Genomic DNA, 21724 nt, shown 5'->3' on the forward strand with positions numbered 1-21724 from the left:
CAATAATGGTCCCCTTTTAGAAATCGTCTTAGAAAATAGGGGCCTGATGGCCCCCTGGTTTCTCTTTATTGAATAATAAAGACTTTAATCAGTAGCTACAATGATTCATCATTTTCACTATAGAGGTTTAAATGTAAATATATATGTATATTAATCATCCTGAACGGCTGTAATATACGTTTAGAGTCTATACTCTGTATGACCCACTGGTGCTTATATAACTAAATGTGGGTGTATGGGTGTAAATACATGTTTATCATTTTTATAATATATATGTCTGTGAGCTGCATCTAACTCCTGCATGTGCAATAATATTTTTCTCTCTGCTGAGGCTTACTTCTCCAGCCTATTGTTTGAGACAACAGATATAAGTTGCGATGGGAGAGGAGCGTCGGATTTGGTGTGTATCCCCCATTTCCAATTATAGATGGATCATTACAGACAGCGGAGTCCTGAGAAGCCAGACATCTGCTCCTCACATGAATGCACTCACCTCCTAGAGACCAGGCTGCCATCATGCTCTGGAAGCTCGTGGAGAATGTCAAGTACGAAGATATCTATGAGGTGAGCCGACACCCCCAGATGCATCTTAGAGCTTTGCAGATAGAGAATTTGAACTTCTTGACACCCCAACTGATATATATTTTTAAGCTGTTTACTCGCAGATTGCCGGTCGGTTTTCTCAGCTTTCTCTAACTTTTAGAAAAGCTGACTTGGGGAGACTTCACTCTTCTTAGAAAAAGACTTTAAGGTTGAAATCTTGCAACTTTAACTTACGAGATTTCTTCATCTTTCTTTATTTTATTTTATTTTTCTTTCTCTCTCCCTCTCCGTCCCCCCAACCCCCCACCCCACCCCCCACCACCGCCTTTAGGCTCCGGCGGGGAATGTGGTGGCACCGATTATGGGCAGAGTATTAGAGAAAATAGAGACTCTGATAAAGGCTTTCCTAATTTGGAGTATGAGAAAGAATAAGTTTGCAAGCCTCATCTGTACAGACACGGACTTTAAATTTTTTTATTTTCAGTAAAATTTCTGGAATCGATAACAAACGGATTCCTGTAGGCAACGGAAAATTTGAGCGAGGAAGGTAGCTAGATGGGCAGACACGGATGTAGACAGAGCTGCAAGCCAAGGAGCCGCACAAGACAATTTATTAGCTTCTGTTTTCGTGTGTTTTGCTTCTTTAAGGGTCTGTGCGTCCAAACAGAAATCTGGGCCACCCCACGCTTTAACATTTTTAACGACATTTCCTGTCCGCGTTCAGTGCTCGGGGTCCTCTAAAGCTGAGGGTAGGGCAACTTTTTCTCCGGCAAGAGAGGTTGCGCGCGACTCGGAGAGCTCCTGATGCCCGCCGGGGGCAGGAGACCGCGCACCGCGGAGTCGCGTTCACTCTAGCGTGCGGAGTGAGGCTGCCGCCGGGCGGCCGGAAAGGGCGCGGGGCGCGCCGTGGGGCGGGGAGGGGGTGGCTGTCAGGGTCCCCCAAGCCCAGCTCCGGAGCGGAATGGAAAAGCCAGGGAGGCCCCGAATTAGGTGCAAGGAGAGGGTAGGAAGCGAAGGCTCGGAGGAGACGTCGAGGGAGAGAAGGAAGGAAGAAAAGCTTAGAGAAAGGAGAACGGAAAGGCGAAAAGGAGTTGTGGAGCGGAGTGGGGTGGTAGTAGCAGGCGAGCGGGGCAATGGAGAGCGTAAAGAGAAAAGTTGTAGAGAGGAGGGGAGAAGGGGGTAAAAAGTCAACCAAGCGCGGACTGCGTTAGGTCCGACGCGGAGGAGGTGGTAGAACGCGCCCGGGCTCCCCAAATGGCTGGGGAAGGAGCAGGATCTCACTGCTCCCAGACCACTGCCGAAAGCAAGGCGGGGAGCCCCTGTGCAGACGCTAGAAATGGGAACTTCACCGCGGCTGTCGGCAAGCTCCTTACCGATGCCGCAGTCGCTGCCCAGTTCTCTAGGACAGATTGGGGCTCCGAAGAGTCCCGTGTGGGCCCCTCCGCCACTTAGCCGTGACCCGCAGGCACCCCGTGCCTCAGTGCCCCTAACCTTGGCCAGCCTTAAATTGGCTTCTAATTTGTCTGCGCCTGTGTGTGTGTGTGCGTGTGTGCGTGTGTGTGTGTGAGAGAGAGAGAGAGAGAGAGAGAGAGAGAGAGAGAGAGAGAGAGAGAGAGAGAGAGAGAGAGAGAGAGAGAGAGAGAGAGAGAGAAGGAGATGGAGAGGAAGGAAAAGAGGAAGGGAGGAAGGAAGAGAGAGATTTGAGAGATTCATCTTTCAGCAGAATGATGGTTGGGGTTTTCCTTCCCTCTTTGTGGTTGTGTAGTGACTGTGGGAAGAGCCGCGCCTCTGCGCCTGGTGGGGTTTGTTTCGGTCCTGCCTCCTTTTCTTTCTTTAACAGGCAGAATAGCAGTAAAGTGGAAGGCGCTAGAACTATCCTAAAGAATGTGAGTCCCGCAGTGTGTACAATACCGGCAGGGCTGGGACCAGGGTATATACAGCTCGGGATATCATAAAGGGATGTCGGTGGGTACTAAAAAAGTAATCAGGATAAAACTTGTTCTTTGATTATGAAAAGTAAACTGGCTAATGGGAAAGGAGGGAGGGAGAGAGGAAGAGGGAGGGGTGGTGTGAAACGGGAGAGAGAAGAGAAAAAAGGAGAGGGAGGGAGAGTAAGGGGGGGAAGAGAGAGAGAGAGAGAGAGAGAGAGAAATCTTTACAGGTATTCCTGTCTGCCTAAATTTTCTGCTCAGGAAACAGGAGAACCCTCCGTGGAAGGAGCCTATTTAAGTCGAGAGGAAGGTTGAACTTTAACAGAAATGGCAGTCAGGCCAGTTGAACGGGTTCCTGAAACATCCAAAAAGGTTCTCTGTTGCCCCTGGCTTTGCCTGGGACGGACAAATTTAGCGTACTTGAAGAGTGATTGCATACATTTTGAATTGAGGTGAAAAATCGCAGACTGTATGAACACTAAAGAGGGAAACCCTCCACAAGGGATGCAAAGCCCCCCATCCCGCTGGTCTTCTAATAAGTAAGCCTAAACCTAATCTCCTACATTCAGTAAAAGCTTGCAAATGTCACTGAAATAACCGGAACACACCGGTTTATTTTCTCTCCCTCTAGAAATGATGAGGCACTAGTCTTTTTTGTTTTTTAATCTGCACGTAAAACACCCAGGGCTATAAATTCTTGCTTTTAAAAAAGTTTCACTACAGGTACAAAAAAGACATCTATGTTTCATACCAGCCCCCAGCGCTGCTCTTGCCCCTTGCCTTGTCCAAAGAAGCAGGGGCTGCTTTACGCGTGTCCTCGGCTCAGTTAATTGAAGTTCTGCCTCTTTCCTGCTAAACTTTTTCCCCAGTCTGCGTTTGCCAGCCCCCTCGTCTGATTACATCTAGTAATTCTCCACTGAATGAACGTCATTTACAATAGTAGGGGAGCTCTGCGCTCGCTGCTGCTTCACGCTCCATTTGTCCTCCATTCTCCCTTTAAAGTACTCGTGTAATATTAATAGTCATGAATATCAATTATTATGAGGCGGTGTAGGCAAGCGGAGGGAGGAAGGGGCGCCCGAGCAGTCTGAGCCCAGCTTCGGGTGGAAGAGGATTGCATCTGGAGCCCCCAAGAACGGCAGAAGAAAAGAGGCCAAAAAGACAGCTAGAGACAGATGAATAACTCTGTGTGACACGCATCCACAATCCTGTTGGGGGGGCAAATTTTTTTTTTTTTTTTTTTGATGGCTTGTCCTGGAAATACCTCAAGCTCGACTCCTGTGTCCAGCTCGCTTCTCCGCTGGACTCCTTGATTTTTTTTTTTAATCATTGTTTGATTTTGAGCAGTAACCAGGCTTTTTTTTCCAGATGTTAGTCCACACCTATTCATCCATGGTGAGTTTGGATTCACATTGTACCAGAATTGCATGCTCCCTCCTCTCACTGTCTCTCTCTATCTCTGTGTGTGTAAGTCTCACTCTCTCTCTCTTCCTTTGAGTGCCTTTGGCTTGGTAATTTAGCACCATAATTGGACGAGGCTGCAGCTGCTTCTCTCTGCATTGTGTGTTCTCCCTCTGAGCTCCATGAGTCAGCTGGGGAGGGGGGAGGCTGAGCAGCAAAACTTTTTTTTCTTTGCCATTGCAGTTTGGAAATTTAGGTGACTACTTCCATAGAGAACCTTGGGGAGTTTACCATGGCATTTCCACAGAGAAGAGGGAGAAATTTATATACCCCCCCACACACACACCTCCCCCTTGTCATTTCACTTATTTTACCATTCCAGATAGAATGAAAATAAGTTGTGTTCTCACCCCCCTTCTTACCCTCAAGTCCTTCATATTCACAGTCTGCAGTACAATAATGTTGGATATAGAAAAGCAACCTTAAAAACAATTCCTGCGTACTACAACTCAATTTAACACAGGCCCAAATCTGTTTCAATAAAAAACTATTTATGTTATTTAAATTCTCCTGTGGAGGGAAGGATGACTGAAAACTCAGATCAGGCAGACTCCTCGGAGCTTCTGGAATTATTGGGGTATGTGGGGAGCTCCTGGTCTGCCGGCTGTGTTGCCAGTGAAGGCAGAAGTTGCATTTTAAACAGGAGAGGCAGGACGGTAGATACCATGAAGTTATATTTTTATGCATTGGGCCTCTGTAGGAGTTAGAAGAAATAGTTTTAAATGCCCAGAAGTGCAAAGGCCACATGTAAGATTCCTATACTACTGATTAAGGCATTTAGAATCTCCAACCCGCCCCCCATACACATGTCCCTCCTTTCCCTCACCCCCTTTGCCAGCTTTGCACTCCCAAAAGAAGGGTCAGATGTTGGTTAAGTGGATGACACCCCCAACCTCATTTCCTTTTTTCCCAAAGCCTCACTTTTGGAATTGCTGAATTTATGTGGCCCTCTTAGTCAACTCGGGGGTCTAAGATTCGCACGCTGGTTTTCCCCGTCCCGGGATCAAACTATGAAAGCCCGGATTCTCCATCTGTCGCTTGTATTTTTGTTTTTTTTCTTCTTCTTCCCCTTCTCTCTCTCTCTCTCTCTCTCTCTCTCTCTCTCTCTCTCTCTCTCTCTCTCTCTCTCTCTCTCTCTCTCTCGGCTCCCAGGACCGGCACGATGGCGTCCCGAGCCACAGCTCGCGGCTCTCCCAGTTGGGCTCGGTGTCCCAAGGACCGTACTCGAGCGCCCCGCCGCTGTCCCACACCCCGTCGTCGGACTTCCAGCCGCCCTACTTCCCGCCCCCCTACCAGCCGCTCCCCTACCACCAGAGCCAGGACCCCTACTCCCATGTCAACGACCCCTACTCTCTAAACCCACTGCACCAACCCCAGCAGCACCCCTGGGGACAACGGCAGCGGCAAGAAGTGGGCTCAGAAGCCGGCTCTCTCCTGCCTCAGCCTCGGGCCGCCCTGCCGCAGCTCTCGGGCCTCGACCCGCGGAGGGACTACCACTCGGTCCGCCGGCCGGACGTGCTGCTGCATTCGGCGCACCACGGCCTGGACGCGGGCATGGGTGACAGCCTCTCGCTGCACGGCCTCGGCCACCCTGGCATGGAAGACGTCCAGGTAACCACAAAGAAACGATAAAGACAATAAACAAATAACGAATGTCCCCTGGGATGGGGGAGAAGGGGAGGCGCAGCTCTGTCACTTGGCGGGAGGTTGTTCCCGTCTTCAGAACAGGATGAGCTGGACACAACATATATAACTGTGTACATCTTTACGTATATATGCCCAGGTCTATAGTGGTGACTTCCGGGGCTTATTATGAAAGCCAGAACCGCCAGAAATTTAGTCATGAAGGAAAAAATTTTTTGTGTGTCTTTCCTTAGTTTAGGATCATCCGAACCGAGGTTAGATGTTTTCGTCTGTCTAAGCTACCCACCTTCTGCATTTTCTCTGTGCTTTTGTGTGAGCAAGCTTGGTATCCCGACCCCACCCCCTCCCCCTCCAGCCAAGCACATCCCATAGTGGGCCTGGTCCTTTGACTGGGTCTCCTGGTCGCCTTCAGGTTGGGGCTCCAGCATGGAGGCCCTGGGGTCCTTCTGGAGCCGTGGAGGTTCCTGCAGTATCTGAAAAGATTTTGCTAAGCCTTACAATGCACATTGGAAAAAAAGACCTGTGCTATGTTTGTCCAAGCCAGGTCTTGGTTTGAGTTTTCCATAAGCTATAGAGCCCTTTTCCAAGATAAATGAGTTCGAGCCATCACCAGAGAAATAGAATGTTAGTGAGAAAGAGACCCAGATAATTTGGTTTGGGAGTTCTTGAGGACACATGCCATTTTGGAGGTTCTTTGCTTTTTGGTCCTTTAAATGACTGTGGAGCAATATTCACCACCTCCCTCTTCAGTCCTCCCCTTTCATTAACACTCCTTTCCCCAACTACCTTCCTAGTTGAAGAAGTATCACGTGTTTATTTCTTAAAACAAAAGGCTCAACACGCCCCCCCACCTCCCCCACACATACTATCCCATCTGCAACCTACACAATGGAGCTTGATTTGGATGAGAATACTTGGTTAAACTAAACAAAGAAACATCAAAGAAATAATTCCTAAAAACTGTCTTGGTGATGCTGAGCAGGTCTCCTTTTCTCCCCTAGTTTAAATTGTCTCCAGAAAAGATAAATATGGTTGAAAGATCTTTAATTGACACCTCGGTCTCATTGGCAAAGACATGTATACTATGCATCATTTTAGACATGTTTCTGAGGCAAAGAAAAATAAAATGAGAAAGGGAAAAGGGTGGATATGTTCTTGTTTTATACCATGCTGGAAAAAAATATATTTTTAAATGGCCAAAATGTGGTGACAGCATCTGATGCTGCCTGTGTGTGGTCTATGGTGGTTTACTGTTTTAAAGGAAATTCAGTTTTTTTTTTTTTAAAGACAGCATTGCCTGATTTGTGGATGGATTTACTCATAGTACGAGTGACAATTTTGTTTATTTCATTGAGCTTGATTTCCCCTGTCTGCAGATACTGTTCCTTTTGTAATAGTGCATGACAAGGGGTTTTTTGCTTTGCTTTTACTGCATTGGGGTAATATGCGTTTGGAGCGGAAGGGTGGAAGAGTTTTTAAATTAACCTTCCTGAGTATGGTTCAAAGTGCCGAATAATGAAGGTGGATCAACTCATCACGGTTAATGCTGGTGATGCTAACTAACACTGGCCGGGTGAACACCATCCTGCCAACCCTGTGATTCAGGAAGCCCAACTCAGGAATCCCCCCCCCCCCCAAAAAAAAGAAAGGGAGCAGATTTTTTTTTTCGGTTTTTAAAAAAAATTTCTGTAAGATAGAATTGTGAGGGCTTTTATTTGTTTGTTTGTTTTGAGTGTTTGGACAAATGTGAAGGGTGAGGGGAAAACAGCGCCAGGTCAGCGCGCAGATGGAAGAATACAGAGCGTCGGAGGGGATGCAGTAGTGTTGTGGGAGTAGAGCAGGGCGGGCCGGGTTGCTGCCGTAGGGGATACGGTCCGCGGCGGAGGAGGAGAGAGCTGGTGAAAAAAGAGAAAAGGAGCAGGTTGGGCCCTCGAATCGCTCCCCGCCCCACCCCCTTATCCCTCTCCCAACAGCATCTCAGGCCCCCGCTTAGCGAGGTGGGGAGGCCCGCGGGACCTCCTGGGGACCACCGTCAGTGTAAGGAACTCTGCGCCGGTCCCAGGACGGAGACGACAGGGTCTCCGCCGCGCTGACAGGCCTTCTGGCCATGGGATGTGCTTGACGTGACACAGGACAAGTGACAAAAAAGACAGAGAAGGTGTTGGACATAGGATCAGATCTCTGAATTCAGAAGCTGCGCCAAATCTTTTCTGTCCGGAGGATCCGCGCCGGAGTTAGGGAGCTGGAGCGCGGAGGGCTAAAGTTAGGCGAGTTGGTCGGAGTTTCAAGGTTCCCAGCATGTACGCTGGGTTGGTTGGGCAAGTCCGGTCTTTAAATAGAGCCAGTCAGTGCTTCAGCCTGGTCTCGAGGTCACTTAAGGGTCTTAAGGGCCTCGTGTGTCATTGTTCCGGACCTGCCTGAACTGCGGACAAGACCCTAGGGGAGCTGCCCGGCCCGTGGGCCGCCATGGTGAAGGGCACTCACCTGGCTGGGCATCGGACGTGGGGGAGTCGCGGAGCCAGCGGATGCTGTCCGACCCAGACCCTCCCACGCGGGGCCACCGTCCTGACCGTAAGAGAAGAGGAGGAGGGCTAATTAACCAAATGCTTCTAATATTTTTTTAAATGAAACTATAAAACCCTGTCAATTTCTATTTCAATTTACTCACAGGGGCTATTAAACTAGCAAATCGCTTTTTGGATTCTGGGTATGCTACATTTCACCCATTGTGTGTGTATGTCTGTGTGTGCGGAAGGGGGGCGGGGGGGGGGGGAGTTGAAAACTCAGAAAACAGCACCAGACAGAAAGAGGGAGAGAATGATGACATCTAGTTTAGGATTTGTTTAGTTGTCACATACAACCCCCTTTTCTTCTTCAATCTTGCTCTCTAATCTCTGACCTCCTATCACCTCTACCACCCGTGAATATGAACATGAAAGGATGTTAAGTCAACCCAGCCCCCCAAACACACAGGCAGACACATACTCAAACACCCTAGTGTCTTAAAGCAACCCCTGGTATCACTTTTAACTAAAGAAGTCTAGTAATTACGACTCTGAGTTGTTTTTCTGAGCTTCCGCATGCAGTCCTAATTAAATCTTTACGATCCTCCCTGTGACGATTAAGCGCCAGCATGCTGCGTGAATATCCTGTACAAAAACCCAGCAGGCGGCCGTAATTAGATAGAAAATCAGACAAGAGCCTTCTCATTAACTACCACAAGTACCCCACGTCGCTGATGAGGCGTATATACATATTTACGCAGGACGTGAGGGTGAGTCGTGGGTGCGCAGGGTCCAGGCCGGTATGAGCACGGGTCAGCCTGCCCACTAACACAGGCAGATATTACAGTCCTCCGTGGACATATCGCCCCTATAGACACGTGAGCACAGCAAGGCGAGAATTGTGTGTGCCGTTGTGTGTGCGTGCTCATATGTGTGTACTTGGGTCCCTTGGGGGAGCATCAAACAAGTTAAGATAAAGTTTTGTTAAAAAAAAAAAAAAAGCTTTGTATCGTTTCTTAAGATGTTTATGACATGTTGCAACATGGAAAATGATTCTTACGGAGAATAGTAATTTTCTTCACTTTTCTGAGAAAGGTGACTTTTAAAAATGAAAAGAATACAAATTAACATGTCCCCTCAATGATCAAATCATCTCATCTCTAACGTGAAGCTTGGCTAGGGTAGACAGTTTCTTTCTTGTGATGAACACACACCTTGTCTGGAGATGCAGCATGAGTGAGTGGGAAGTGCTGTGAAAATACCTTACTCTCAAACCCTTAACTTTTTTACTTTTCTATAGTGCAAGTGACAAATTAGTCCAAACTTGGATTTCAAAGGACTACAGAAAGCAGCCATACATTTCAGAGAGACCTAGCATTTTTTTTTTCATAAGGGTGGAAAAACCCACTGCTTTGGACACCCTGAGATGCACAGCCAGAACAGTTTCTATGCAGTCTGCAGTAAGATACTTGCTCCAACAGTTATTTCCTATCACAAGTGCCGCCAAGGAAACTTTCCTTCTCTGGGATGAAATTGACACAGAAAATGAGTGTTTTTTTGCAATTACCTGAGTGCTTACTAGGAGGATATGGGCCTTTGTGTGTGAATGTGTCTGTAGTTACTGCTTTCCTAACAGGTGTGCTCCTTGCTGGGAAGCAGTAGCAGCAACAGCAGCAGCAGCGGGGTTGGGGGGAGGGGAGTAAATTGTGCAGGCTCAGAGGGACTCGTTTTACAGTGAGAAGCTCACACGCACACAGGAACATGTACGGGCTACAGTGGGTGTGCAGTCCTGGCGGCTTGCAAACATGTTCCTATGTGTTGCTGTTTGCATTCCATTCCAAATTGCTCAGACTTTAATTAAAATCTCATAATGTAAACTATTATCTATTTGTAAAATGGCTCTGGGGTTAAGATGCACTGGAATAGAATGGAGAACAGAAATTGCTCTTCCTACTATTGGTGAAAATCTTTCAGCTGTTGCCAAATTTTTACAATGCATAGAAAAAATATAAAGGTTTATATTTCTGCGTAATATCTATGTTTATATAAGAACTAAACCAATATTACATCCCAGATGCCTTTTGCAGTTTCCTTCTACCCCTTCTTCCATTGGAAGAATTTATAATTCTGGTGAATTTAATTTCTATGTCGATTTGGAGGTAATAAGGATAATAATAAAACCTCCCTTTGTGAATTAATATAAATGGAAATAACAGAAACTCCAGTTTGGAATGACATGATTTATGTGTGCAATTCTTTAATATCCAGTCAATTTGAATAGTGATGTTTTTATATTCACAGTCAGTTGAAGATGCCAATAACAGCGGCATGAATCTATTGGACCAGTCTGTCATAAAAAAAGGTACGGATTATATCCCCCAAAGTAAGCAAAGTTTTATTGTGCATTAATATCTTTATGGTGAGTTTTCAATTTAAGGGAATTCATTATTTTATAAGACATAAACATTTGTTCATGATGATAGGACAGCGGCTTTCTGTCTGGGAGAAAGGGCATGTCAGGAAGACATAAATAGGGTGAGAAGAGGGAGAAACAGACACAAACCTGGATGAAAGAGATAGAGGGAAAGAGACTATTGCCATTCTTCTCATGGTACATTTGGTAGCCATTCTAGAAACAGTCTAAATAATTGAACCGCCATAATATGTGGAACTGGCCGGGAAACACTGCTTTCAAAAATGTGCTCAAATTATTTCATTGATAAGTGGATTTTGCTGAGGTAACCTCTGTGTAGCTGAGATAGCTAGCCTCTTCTCTCCCTGTTTTTGTATTTGATTTTCTTATGGCAATTTTGTTCTCAGGTCTCTGTGCTTTATGAGATGTTACTTCTTATTTTTTTAATTGTGCCAAATGTGTTGCTAAATATGCGCATCCCAAGAAGCTGAGACAGCCTATGCACATTTCTAAATCTTCCTACATATGCATTCATGATTTAGTGTGACTGTGGAATCACCCCATACTGTTAAAGGGCATGTGATATTAACAAATGTTTGCAGTCTCTTGTACAGCTGTAAGCAAAATAATTAACTAATTAAACTAATTAAATGTAATTACAATAACTCATTTCGGGCGTATTGCAGCTGCTTAATTTTCCCCCTCTTCTCTGACAGTCACTGAGAGAATGCCTGGCGATTAGTGTGGCTGCTGAAAGTCCCGAATTGTCACTCACGTGCCACGAATTTAGGAGCTCAAATCTGTAAACAGTGCAATCTTTAATTATTGCGGGAACTGGTATTTGGAGATACATTTTTAACTACTGCAACCCTTCCTTAGTGTTGTTGGAGAAGGCCTGTCCTTATGTTTGGTGTCAACAATCCCCAGCTTCAGTCATTTATGATTCATTTGAGCCGCGTGACATTCACAAAAACAATTAAAAGAAAAGATGCTTTGGAAAGTGATCCAGAGTCAAGCTGGGATAGTAAAAGGGTTGTGATAAAAGGATTCCAAATAGGGTGAGGCATTCTAGATTTTCTTTAAGGGGTGGGTAAGGGAAGTTGTACTTGAAATGGTGCCTTTTGGCTTCAGAATGTAATATCTTGAAGAAGAAGAGTAAGGTTTGGAGCAAAACTATTTAAGTTTTGCTCCAAACCTTACTCCCTCTCTTCATTAGGTAGTATAGTTTCAGTTTTTATTGCCAGCTTTTGATTTGCTGGGTGCTTCGACTTGTAACTGTGCTGATAGTTCATTTTCATCAATTCCTCTTGGGTCTTCTCTTTTGGTTGATTCAAGGGTGGTTTGAGATGAGGAGTTTCTCCGTTTGTTTGTTTGTTCGTTTGTTTAGTTTCCCTTTCCCTTTTCATGGGAAGCTAGAACCTCACATCTCAGAGTTCCATATCCTAACAACATCATTTGGGCTGGCAGTGAGACATGCCAACCAATGACCAATCAGAAATGTGATTAATAGCCAGGCCAGTGAAAATATTTGGAATTTAGCTTGCCTAGCAAAACAGAGATGAAAATATTCTTAGATGTGGGATGCTTTGATTTTAGGGCTTGTAGGTTGTTTGTCAGCAAAATGTGAAATATTCATGTATAAGGGTATCTCTAGAAATAAGAAAAAGAGAATATTGATTCAAAGTTGCTGGTTCTATTTTGGCAAAACAGGAGTACTCTATGCTTCCCCAAAGCTTTTTTTTTTTTTTTTTAATTTTTAATGTGCAGCTTAAAACATTTAAGCGGCATACTAGTCACCTTAATTGATTCAGGGGGCATAATATGAATATGAAATGTTAGGTCAACTCTACTATGAAATATTTGAGATACTTGTTTTATCACAAGAAGAAAAGATCCTAAAATCAAATAAATTTATATTTTTAGAGAGTTCTGGACAAAATAGGAATCACTGGTTGATTTTATTGTTCTAAATTACTATGGACCACTAAAGTCTATGGTTTCATAAGCCCCTTCCGTGCCCTCTGATTTCCCATCTTTGCCACCCACTCAACCTTTATGAGGGATGTCCCCAAAAGACTGTGTAAAAGAAAAGCTGAGAAAGTTTTCTGAACTACATATTCGAAATTTCAACAACTGGCAGGAGACTCCGCTGCTTATTTTCTAACAGACTTTCAAAGAGATTTTTAAAATTCCACCTTGTTAATAAAAGACCAGCAACTGGCCCAGTTCTGTGTCCCTGGCTCCGAGCTTATGAAGCCATAAGACTTAGGTATAAGATGTATGTCTCTACTTCTCTTTCTCCAGTTGTGGAAGGGATCCCTCCTAAAATTTAACCAGTCCAATTTTTCACCCTTGTTGATATCACCCCATAGATTATAGGCTTCCTCTCTTGTTATGTTTGCTATCTGGGCTTAGCTGACATTTCTGAAGTAATTTAGTTAAGAGGAAATGAGTTGTTCCCAGTAGAGAGTGCAAACGAGTGGAGTGAAGGTAGCCAGCGTGATAAATGGCTCTTTCATTTGAAGATCTCCAGAGCTCGTTTACGGCTAATTTTCTGTATTGGCCCCCTTTGAGCTATTAATGCAATCGGCAGGGACCGTGGCCCCTCTCCTCTTAGCTGCCCCATTAGAGCTCCCATTAAGCTGCCGAGTCTCAACTCCTTGGCAGGAGTGGGGGAGTAATGAAAGGTGCTTTTTAAACTCTCCTAATCTAAACCGGCAGAGGGTGGTTAATACGATTTGAAGGGGGCTGGTCAATGAGCAATCAATAAAGTAATAATGAGAAGGATGCGGTACATTAACAGTCTAAAAATCCAACGAGACATTAAAAAATCATTCTTAACTCTCAGTTCCATTAAGATTAGGAATGGGGGGGTCACCCAGCTAATATAGATGATCACTGCCACCTTCGTGCAGCGTAACTGAAAAAAATGCTCACCTATGCTTTAAGAAAAAGTTGTTGGTTTTCTTAGAGGTCAAGATGCAATCTGTATGACACCTTAGAAAGCAGAAATTATGCTGGGATTTCTTGGAAAGGCTTGCGTGGCTAGAGTCCAAGGTCCAAATGTTGTGACTGTGGGGCATTTTCATTGGTCTTAGGATATCCTGTTTGGTTAGTTTCAGTTCAACTTCAGTTCTCTCTCATTCCCCCTCTCCCTATTAGTTCTGGCCCCCTCCCCACAAAAATACTTTGATTGCTGTGGATTTTCTTTTTGGACAGAGTGGTGAAGCCGGTTTAAGAAAATATCAACTTTTAATTATAATGGGTTCTGCTAGGATAGAAAGTAAAAAGTACCAAGAGTCTATGAGAGCCTCTGAAGGTATGTTTCCTCTCAAACGAAGATGTTCGAGAGGAAACATTTCCAGAGCTGACTTGACTCCCAATAGATATTTAGTCAACTGGACATCCTGAGATACATTCCAGCCACCTAAGGAGTGATCAGAGCTCATAGAATTTGAATACTGGAAAGGTTAAACACTCTTCACCAACCCTCCAAGTGTGAAAACTGAGGCAGAGAGAAGATAAATTACTTTCTCAAGGTCCCATACAGTAAGTATGTGATGGAACTCAACTCAGGATCTAGACTTTTATACTTTCAGACTCGCCCCTAATGGATGCCAACATTAAATATCTGTAGTTTGATTTACATTCCAGCTTTCTTTATGGGGCTGCTTTTATTTTTCTTTCCACATTTGTACACATGTTATACATGTGGAATAAAATTTAGCCCTCAGGTAGATGAGAAATGGTGTGTGAGGAAAGCAGTACTCTGCTGGTGAGAACTAATTATTTCAACCTTGGGGACCACGCTACGTCATTGCTAAAACTAAGCTGAGGTGCCTTTCAAAGGGACTTACCCCTAGAATCTATTAGGTGGGTTCATTTCTGCCCTTCTCCCCACCAACAAAACAGACCCACAGAGGGTCTGTTTCCAGACACAAAGATCTCAAAGTTATGATTACACACTTAGGTTTAAAGAGGAGAATTTAAGAGCTAGCTTATTAACATTTTGGCTCTATATAGTCCACTAATGAATAATCTTTTCTCTAAACATTTTTCCTTCCTCTTTCTTAAATAAAACTCCAGTCACTGTAATGAAATATTGATTGGTTTGTAAACCTTTTTTTCTTCTCCCCAACATGATGCAGGGAAAAAGGGAGGGGGGTAAGTTTTGTGGGTATTTTAAATCTAGAAGTTGGCCATGCCATCCAACTGAGAACTGAAGAGGAAATAAAAAGACACCCAGTTTTAATGTATGCACAGAAAATTGTAAACATGTAAAGAATTGAAAGCTTCACGCTGAGTTTTGCTATGCTCCATTTCTTTACTATTTCCTGCTGTCGTTTTAAACCTATCTCAGTTATCTCTGGGTTCCATGAGCAGGAACACTGCTCATAATTACTAACAAATCAACCGGGCCCTGTTGCTTTCTCGGTTTATTGATAAGCTGGAAGAAAGCAGAAGGGAAAAGACAAAGAGAATAAAATATGAGGTTAATTAGCTGAGCTAAGCAGGTGTAAGAGTGGAAGGGACCGTAGATGATAATGAAGCTATGGATTTAAAGGAAAGTTGGGACAGAAATGTGTAGGGTCTAGTCTAGGGGATCAATATGGGGCCAAAGTAGAAGAGAGGTATAGAACCTGGGGGGTGAGAGGGTAAAGAGTGAGAAGGATTGTGATATTTGAATTAGAAAATGGAAATATAATCAGAAGAACATTGGCTCAAAGAGTCTTTGTGTCTTGGGGGGGGCGGAATAACTCCCCTCATACAGCAGTGTGCTGATAGAAGCTGACTGGATTGGTGGTATTTAGGTATAATGTGAATGCGGAGAGATACAGCCCACAGGAGGGAGTGAAAAACATTTCCCAAAGGAAATAGATCTTGTCAGGTAAATCAGGCAATTAACAATAGTGAAATTAGAGGGCAGGTTATAAAGTGTCTCTAAAGGCCTGGCTTTTGAAGAGATTTGTCATCTGTGACTGTGAGAAGCTGGTAAAATTCCAATCCTCAGGAGATATGCAGTTATCCAGTGTGGCAATCAGGAATGGAACTTAGTATTTTCGACCTAGTGTTGTTATTGTTGTTAAAATATTCTTTTTAAAATAATATTTACAGATAAATGAAATTTTTACTAAGTATCAAGGATGAGATTTTTATACAGTTTATTTATACTGTTCACATCATGTTGAAACTATGAAGGGCCATTTACATTCGGGGGGGAAGTTTTTTCAACGTTATGTATGTAATGTAATTCCCCATAAAAATTTGTTTATGGTGCCTTGAATATGAATCTGAAACATGGATATCAGGAATGTTGTGGAGAAAAAGATAGGTGAAAATAGGTCATGGATGTTGTGTAAGAGAATTACATGATATAGGATATTCCCTCCCCAATCACTGTCTATTAAGTGACTATAACTCCAGTATCTTTGACACCCAAATGAGATTAATACTGACACTGGGATTTTTCATTCATTCACTCTCAAATGTGATGCAGCTTCACTGATGACAGTATGATGAGGGGAATCGGAGAGAAGAAATCCCCTTCTGCAGGCCCTCATGAGAGTGGAGAAGATCCACTCTGTCACCTAACATCATTCATCTGCCTGGAACAAGGTCTTGGGCTCGAAGGACAAATTCAAAGATCTGAAAAAGATTACCAAGAAGTAGTAAAACGAATACTTCACCGTTTCCCAGTCCATCCACTCCCCTAGGAAAGCCCTTTCCCACAAGGTGTTTGAAAAGGACCGAATGTAATTCATAAGTGAATAAAACTTTTGGGACCTACTTGGCTTTTAGGAGTCTCCTTAAGCAATCATGGAGTTTTGAATACTGGAATCTGTGGTAGACAGAATAAGCTTTTAGAAAAATGCTCAGTGTTGATTAGTCTATTCCATACAAGGTGGTTATGCAATTAGCAACTTGTTTGACCTATAGGATTCTCAGACCCAGAAGGCAGAAAGAGTGCATCTTGCACCTGCCAGGGTTATAAAATGAGATAGTGTCTTTATTAAAGACGCATGTTTCAACAGAGTCCCTGTACGGGTGACCAACAAATACTCTTTGAAGTCTTGCGGGCTTCCTATTCCAATAGAAGTAAAGATGTAGGGCAGGTCAGAAGTCACCTGCCTATTGGCCTTTAGAGTCTACAGAAAGAAAATGAGCTTGAGCAGTGTAGAAGTCCAAGGGGCAAGACTGCCAAAAACAACTGGAGGTTGACCACTCAGTGTTCCTCATCCCAGCCTTCTGATTCCACTGAGCCCCGCCTCTTCCTGACGTGCAGATGACACTGAAACACAATTAAACAGAAATACAGGCTGGAAAAGCTGAATGCACCAGGGTAGCAGTGGCAACCAGCTGTCAGCTCTTATTAACTTCTGCATAAAACATACCTTGAGTGCGGTTTGTTATCAATTACTTGCTGAAATGAAACAACTGGGGCAAGGCAAGACCGCTGCTCATATGAATTAAAGTGATTGGTTGATTGATCAGGGCACCTGTTGTAAATCATAACCGCTCCAAATAATCACCAGCCGGTGCTTTATGTTAATTTGTAAACAAAATTCATGTCACTGCAAAATTGTTTTCACTGGAGACAGAATTTGGGTTCATTTCTAAATGAATCTGTTGTTATTATGCAGAAAAGGAATGGGACCCACTTTAAAAAGATGAGCAGCACTTTTGAGTCCAACTCTCCCGTCCAGTGTTATCACTTGGCTGTTCTTGGGCACATCATCTGATGGGGTCCACCCTGCTGGTCCTCTCTGGTGAGGGCCATAGATACTGGTCTAACAGGAAAGGGGGAAGGGATTCCCTTAGAGACCATTGTTCTTACCACTTTATTTTATTGAACGGTGAGAATTACCTTTGGGCTTCAGAACCAAATGTAATAGGCATTATTATCTTTAGGTAACAGATGAGGCAACTAAGATTCAGAAGGGCTGAATAAGGTGCCCAAGGTGACACAGCCAACACTTGGCGGAACAGTATTAGCCCGTTCTCACAGCACAATCCACAATGCGTGTGTTTTTGATTTGCGTACTGTGCGGGGCTGTTCCAAGCACCATCCACGTCTAGACACATACAGAGTAAGTTTCCAGAAGAGTGATGGCCTTTTTGCTTGCTCCCAGCGCTCTGAACGCCCGACAGCCCCAGCGAAACAAACACTTCCTCCCCCAGCTTTCCCCTTGGCCCCTGTCCTGTGGCCTCGCCTCTGCGCACGTCCTGACACATTCTATCAGCCGGTCAGCAGGATCGAAACCCGGTCACCTTTATGGTATATTTTATTTTTCTCTCTAGTTCCGGTTCCTCCCAAATCTGTGACTTCTCTGATGATGAATAAAGATGGCTTCCTGGGAGGCATGTCCGTCAACACCGGCGAGGTGTTTTGCTCGGTCCCGGGCCGCTTGTCTCTTCTCAGTTCAACTTCAAAGTACAAAGTAACTGTGGGGGAAGTTCAGAGACGGCTCTCACCCCCCGAATGTCTCAACGCGTCTCTCCTTGGTGGCGTCCTCAGAAGGTAAAAAAAAAAAAACCCAAACCAGGTGTTACTGGGGAAAGCAGGAGGGAGGAGGGCTACTGCCGAACACACAAGAGGGCCTACGCGGTTGCTTAGCAACCCGGCGGCGGGAGCACAGGCCACGCGCTGTGCGTGCAGAGTACTCGGGGACGCGCGCGTAAGCGCCACTGCCCTCGGTCCCACGCCCGTGGGCCTGCGCCGCGCACGCGCAGCCTCGTCCACCCGCCGATAGGACAGCACCCTTCCCACCCTCTTCCACTTTCCCTCTAATTGCCTGGAGCCTATGCTCCCTCCCAGCCCCGGGATGCCTCCAGGGCGTGGGACCGTGACACATCCTTTTGGCCCAGAGCCGCGTATTAAACACTAGTTTGCGACCCGGGACTTTTCTAAAGCAAGTTTCTTGAAACAACCCCTCTTTATACCTGCGATGGGTTCGGTTGTAAGACAGGTTTTCAAATGCATTTGGTGACGGGTTAGTTGCCTCACGACCCGCTAATGCATTGTATTTCGCTGTTTGAAAATCTCTGTTCTAGACGTATGACCTCTTTCCTTTAACAATACCAGCGCCAATAATAACAATAATAGCATTTTAGAAGTAGTAACAATAATTCCTTGGGCTATTCAGGTGCTCTTCAATACAGGAAGAAGACAATCGTAGATTCTAGGTGGAAATTGGGGGAGGAGGGGCTTTTTATCTTGAGAAGTAAAGCCTTTCCACAGTTCCTGCCAGCACCTGAGCCCTTTGGCAGTAACCCTGATATGAAGGTGACATTGTCTGAGATGAACTTCACAAGTCAATCCATCTGAGGTAGGGGGTCGAAAGTCCCTTTCTTTCCTAAGAGCAGCTGTGTCCTGGAAAAAGGGTCCTGTGTCCTGATAAAAAGTCGCAGTGACTGTTTTCTTTATTGATTATATTTTTGCTCAGACTTTAGCACACAGAGGGAGCCCTGGGAGGAAGTAAGGGTGTGACCCAGGGACTTTCTCTTTTTGAATTCTCTTGCTGAGGTCTACCTCGGTTGTTGAGACCCGAAGTGTGGAAGTTCCTTTGAATCACCCTTTGGGCACTGAGCGCGTGCGCATACAAGTTATTGTGTGATTAAATGAGATAACCAATATGCTGTACTAATCACGGTGCATAAACTTCCAAAAATGTTCATTTTAATGTTATTGTGATTATCATCATCCTTACTTTCATGTTTCCTCACCTCTTAACCCATTTCCATTATACAGAGACTTGACCCCTTCTCACAAAACCCACCTGTTTCAGCAAGTGCCTTTTCCTCTGTAAACCATTGATTCTGTTCTTTTTTTCAGGCAGGCCGTGCTTGCCCAGTTTTTGCTCAGCACTCTGGCTGCGTGTCAAGGAAGGAACTTGTGCGTGTGTGTGTCTCTGTGTTTGTGCATGTTCTACTTCTACCTTCTCTGGACCCACAACCTATACCCTAATTATTCCCATCTGGTATCATTTTTTTCTCAGGAGATTAAAAAAGAAAGAAAGAAAACGACTCATTTTTTTTTTAATGCTCTGTATTGCAGAAATTAAGCAAACCTCAGCAAACTATCAGCAAATAACCAAAAGGAAGGGGGAAAATGTGCTAACCTCAAGTTAAAACCTCTTCAAGCTCCACTGGGCTTTAGATTGCTAAATCTAAACTTTGTTTCAGGAACACTTGAGGTTAATCAGAATGTTAATTCTTGCAATTTCAGAGCCAAATCGAAAAATGGGGGGAGATCTTTGCGAGAAAGGCTAGAAAAAATCGGTTTGAATTTACCCGCCGGCAGGCGCAAAGCGGCAAATGTCACGTTACTCACCTCCCTGGTGGAAGGTAAGCAAGACGTGCGGCCATTTCATGCAGGGGCTGAGTTTAACTATCGGCCGAAGGCTGACATTTTACACGTTTCATGATTAACTGGAAATCATTGCGATTGTTGTGCCCTTATGAGTTGGATGTCAAGCGGCTGCTTGAGAGAAGTTCAAAGGTCCTTTTACTTAGAGGGAGCCGGGAGTTGTAGGGAGGCCACGCGGCTGGACGAAGGTCCCTACGCTCTGAAGAGTGCTCTCAGGTCCAGCCACTAAGCCAGTGAAGGGTCATCTCTGACACAGCGTCCAATGCACCTTCTGTGTGAACTCTTGCAAGAGCAGCTCCCTCTGTAAACAACAATCCATCCTATATCCCTTGCCCTCCCCAGATTTCACCTCTGTATAGCCGGTACTAGAAACACATTGTCCATTTATGAAACTATTATTGCATTCATAACCCCTAATGATTACAATAAAACTCATGTTGTTCCCTGGATCCTATGTCCTGGTGATTACCTGGGTCTTATTTTTATTGAAGTGTAGCTTAATAAGGACAGTGATGCCTAGGATAAAATTGGGATGGTGGTGGGGAACCGTGGAAAGTCAGATATGATCTTTAATGTGGATTCATCACTTGTGAATTAAAGGGCTTTAATTGTAATGAGCACATTCTAATAAACTTAACAGTTTGGGGGTTGGGGTGATATTTATAGTGTATAATAAACAAGATTGTCTACATAGTCTCGAATAAGAGTCTCTGCAGTTGAATTTGTGGAATGGGGAAGGGATAGGAAATACAGTCAGATGATCCTAATGGAAGAAATTGTAGAATTTTTTCTATAGTGTAGCATGTAGGTGTCTTTTTTTTCTTCCACTTTACTTTTATGGATGTGATATTATGACATGCCTGTGAGGAGTTGGTCCTTGCAGGAGGAGATCTTAGAATATTTAAGCAGTAACCATAAAGTCATAACAGTTATAATAAGTCTTGCACTTTGCCATCGTTACGGCAAAGTTGCCTAGTCCAAACCTACCCTCCAGGGACAGCAGTCACTGTATTTCCAGACCACACTTATTAATGGTTGACTCTCAGCCTGGGGGTTTCACTTTTTGCCCTTCGGGGAATTGCTAATATCACAGTCCTCATTTTGAAAAGCAGTCAAAGGTAATCTTAGCCCAAGATAGGCTTTTGGGATGAGAAATGAGGAAACTGGAAAACCCACTGAAATTCCAATATTTGGTTGGAAGTTTTCAGTTTCATGAATAATTTTAAGCATGACACCTGCGTCTTTTGTTGTGATTATGAAAATGATGATTAAAAGTAAGTCATGCTCCTTAAAAATAATGTAGCTATGCTATAATTTAACATATCTCTTTTTCGTATTTGGATCTTCCCTGGAGCCCCAGGGTGTGGTTTAAAGGGTGATAATGTTTTCTTAATAGCGGTTTCTACATAAACTGAGGAATCACTCAAATGCCTGAATTTTCTATAGCTGCCATGTCATCTTTGTGTAGTAGAAAGTCCTTAAGTCAGAGGGTGATGACAGGAACCTCTGAAGAGGAGAAAGTTGAAACCTGACTAGCAGAAAAACTGACAAGGAGAATTATTATTTCATTGGTGCATAGAATAGTTTATATCCATCAGTGTCACATGTATATTCTTATATATATATATGGACATATGTACACATGGCTTTATGCTTCTATAATATTAGTGATTACTAAGAATGTTTCTAATAAAATTATAGGAGATTCGAGGTGACATATTTTATTTAAATAGGCAAGTATACCTGATGATTGAAAAAGAAGAGGAGGAGGATCTGACTTGAATATCTAGCCAAATGTCTAGGTTCCTGAATTTATGGGCCTTCCTCTTTCTTAAAACAAAGGGAGTACCTAGCTAGGATT

The 21724-nt window shown here is 44.2% G+C and overlaps 1 protein-coding gene and 1 long non-coding RNA gene across 3 annotated transcripts in view; one reads left to right on the forward strand and one right to left on the reverse strand.

Moving 5' to 3' along the window:
- The first annotated feature begins 312 nt into the window (after window positions 1-312).
- Window positions 313-21724, forward strand: part of TFAP2B (transcription factor AP-2 beta) — a 29261-nt gene continuing 7849 nt past the window's right edge. The window contains exons 1-6 of one of the 2 annotated variants that reach the window (XM_077162049.1): window positions 313-564; window positions 3843-3869; window positions 5088-5546; window positions 10385-10445; window positions 17796-18015; window positions 19723-19841. In XM_077162049.1, coding sequence (XP_077018164.1) covers window positions 484-564; window positions 3843-3869; window positions 5088-5546; window positions 10385-10445; window positions 17796-18015; window positions 19723-19841 — 967 coding nt within the window. In that variant the 5' untranslated portion in view covers window positions 313-483. The remainder of the gene's footprint in view (window positions 565-3842; window positions 3870-5087; window positions 5547-10384; window positions 10446-17795; window positions 18016-19722; window positions 19842-21724) is intronic. The other variant, XM_077162048.1, reaches the window with a different exon arrangement.
- Window positions 15683-18086, reverse strand: LOC143684771 (uncharacterized). The gene is made up of 3 exons (XR_013176156.1): window positions 17766-18086; window positions 16285-16335; window positions 15683-16142 (listed from the first exon to the last, which is right to left on the reverse strand). It is a non-coding gene; the product is annotated as an uncharacterized LOC143684771 (long non-coding RNA).

Source organism: Tamandua tetradactyla, chromosome 5 (genome assembly GCF_023851605.1).
Source record: "Tamandua tetradactyla isolate mTamTet1 chromosome 5, mTamTet1.pri, whole genome shotgun sequence".
Taxonomy (NCBI): Eukaryota; Metazoa; Chordata; class Mammalia; order Pilosa; family Myrmecophagidae; genus Tamandua; species Tamandua tetradactyla.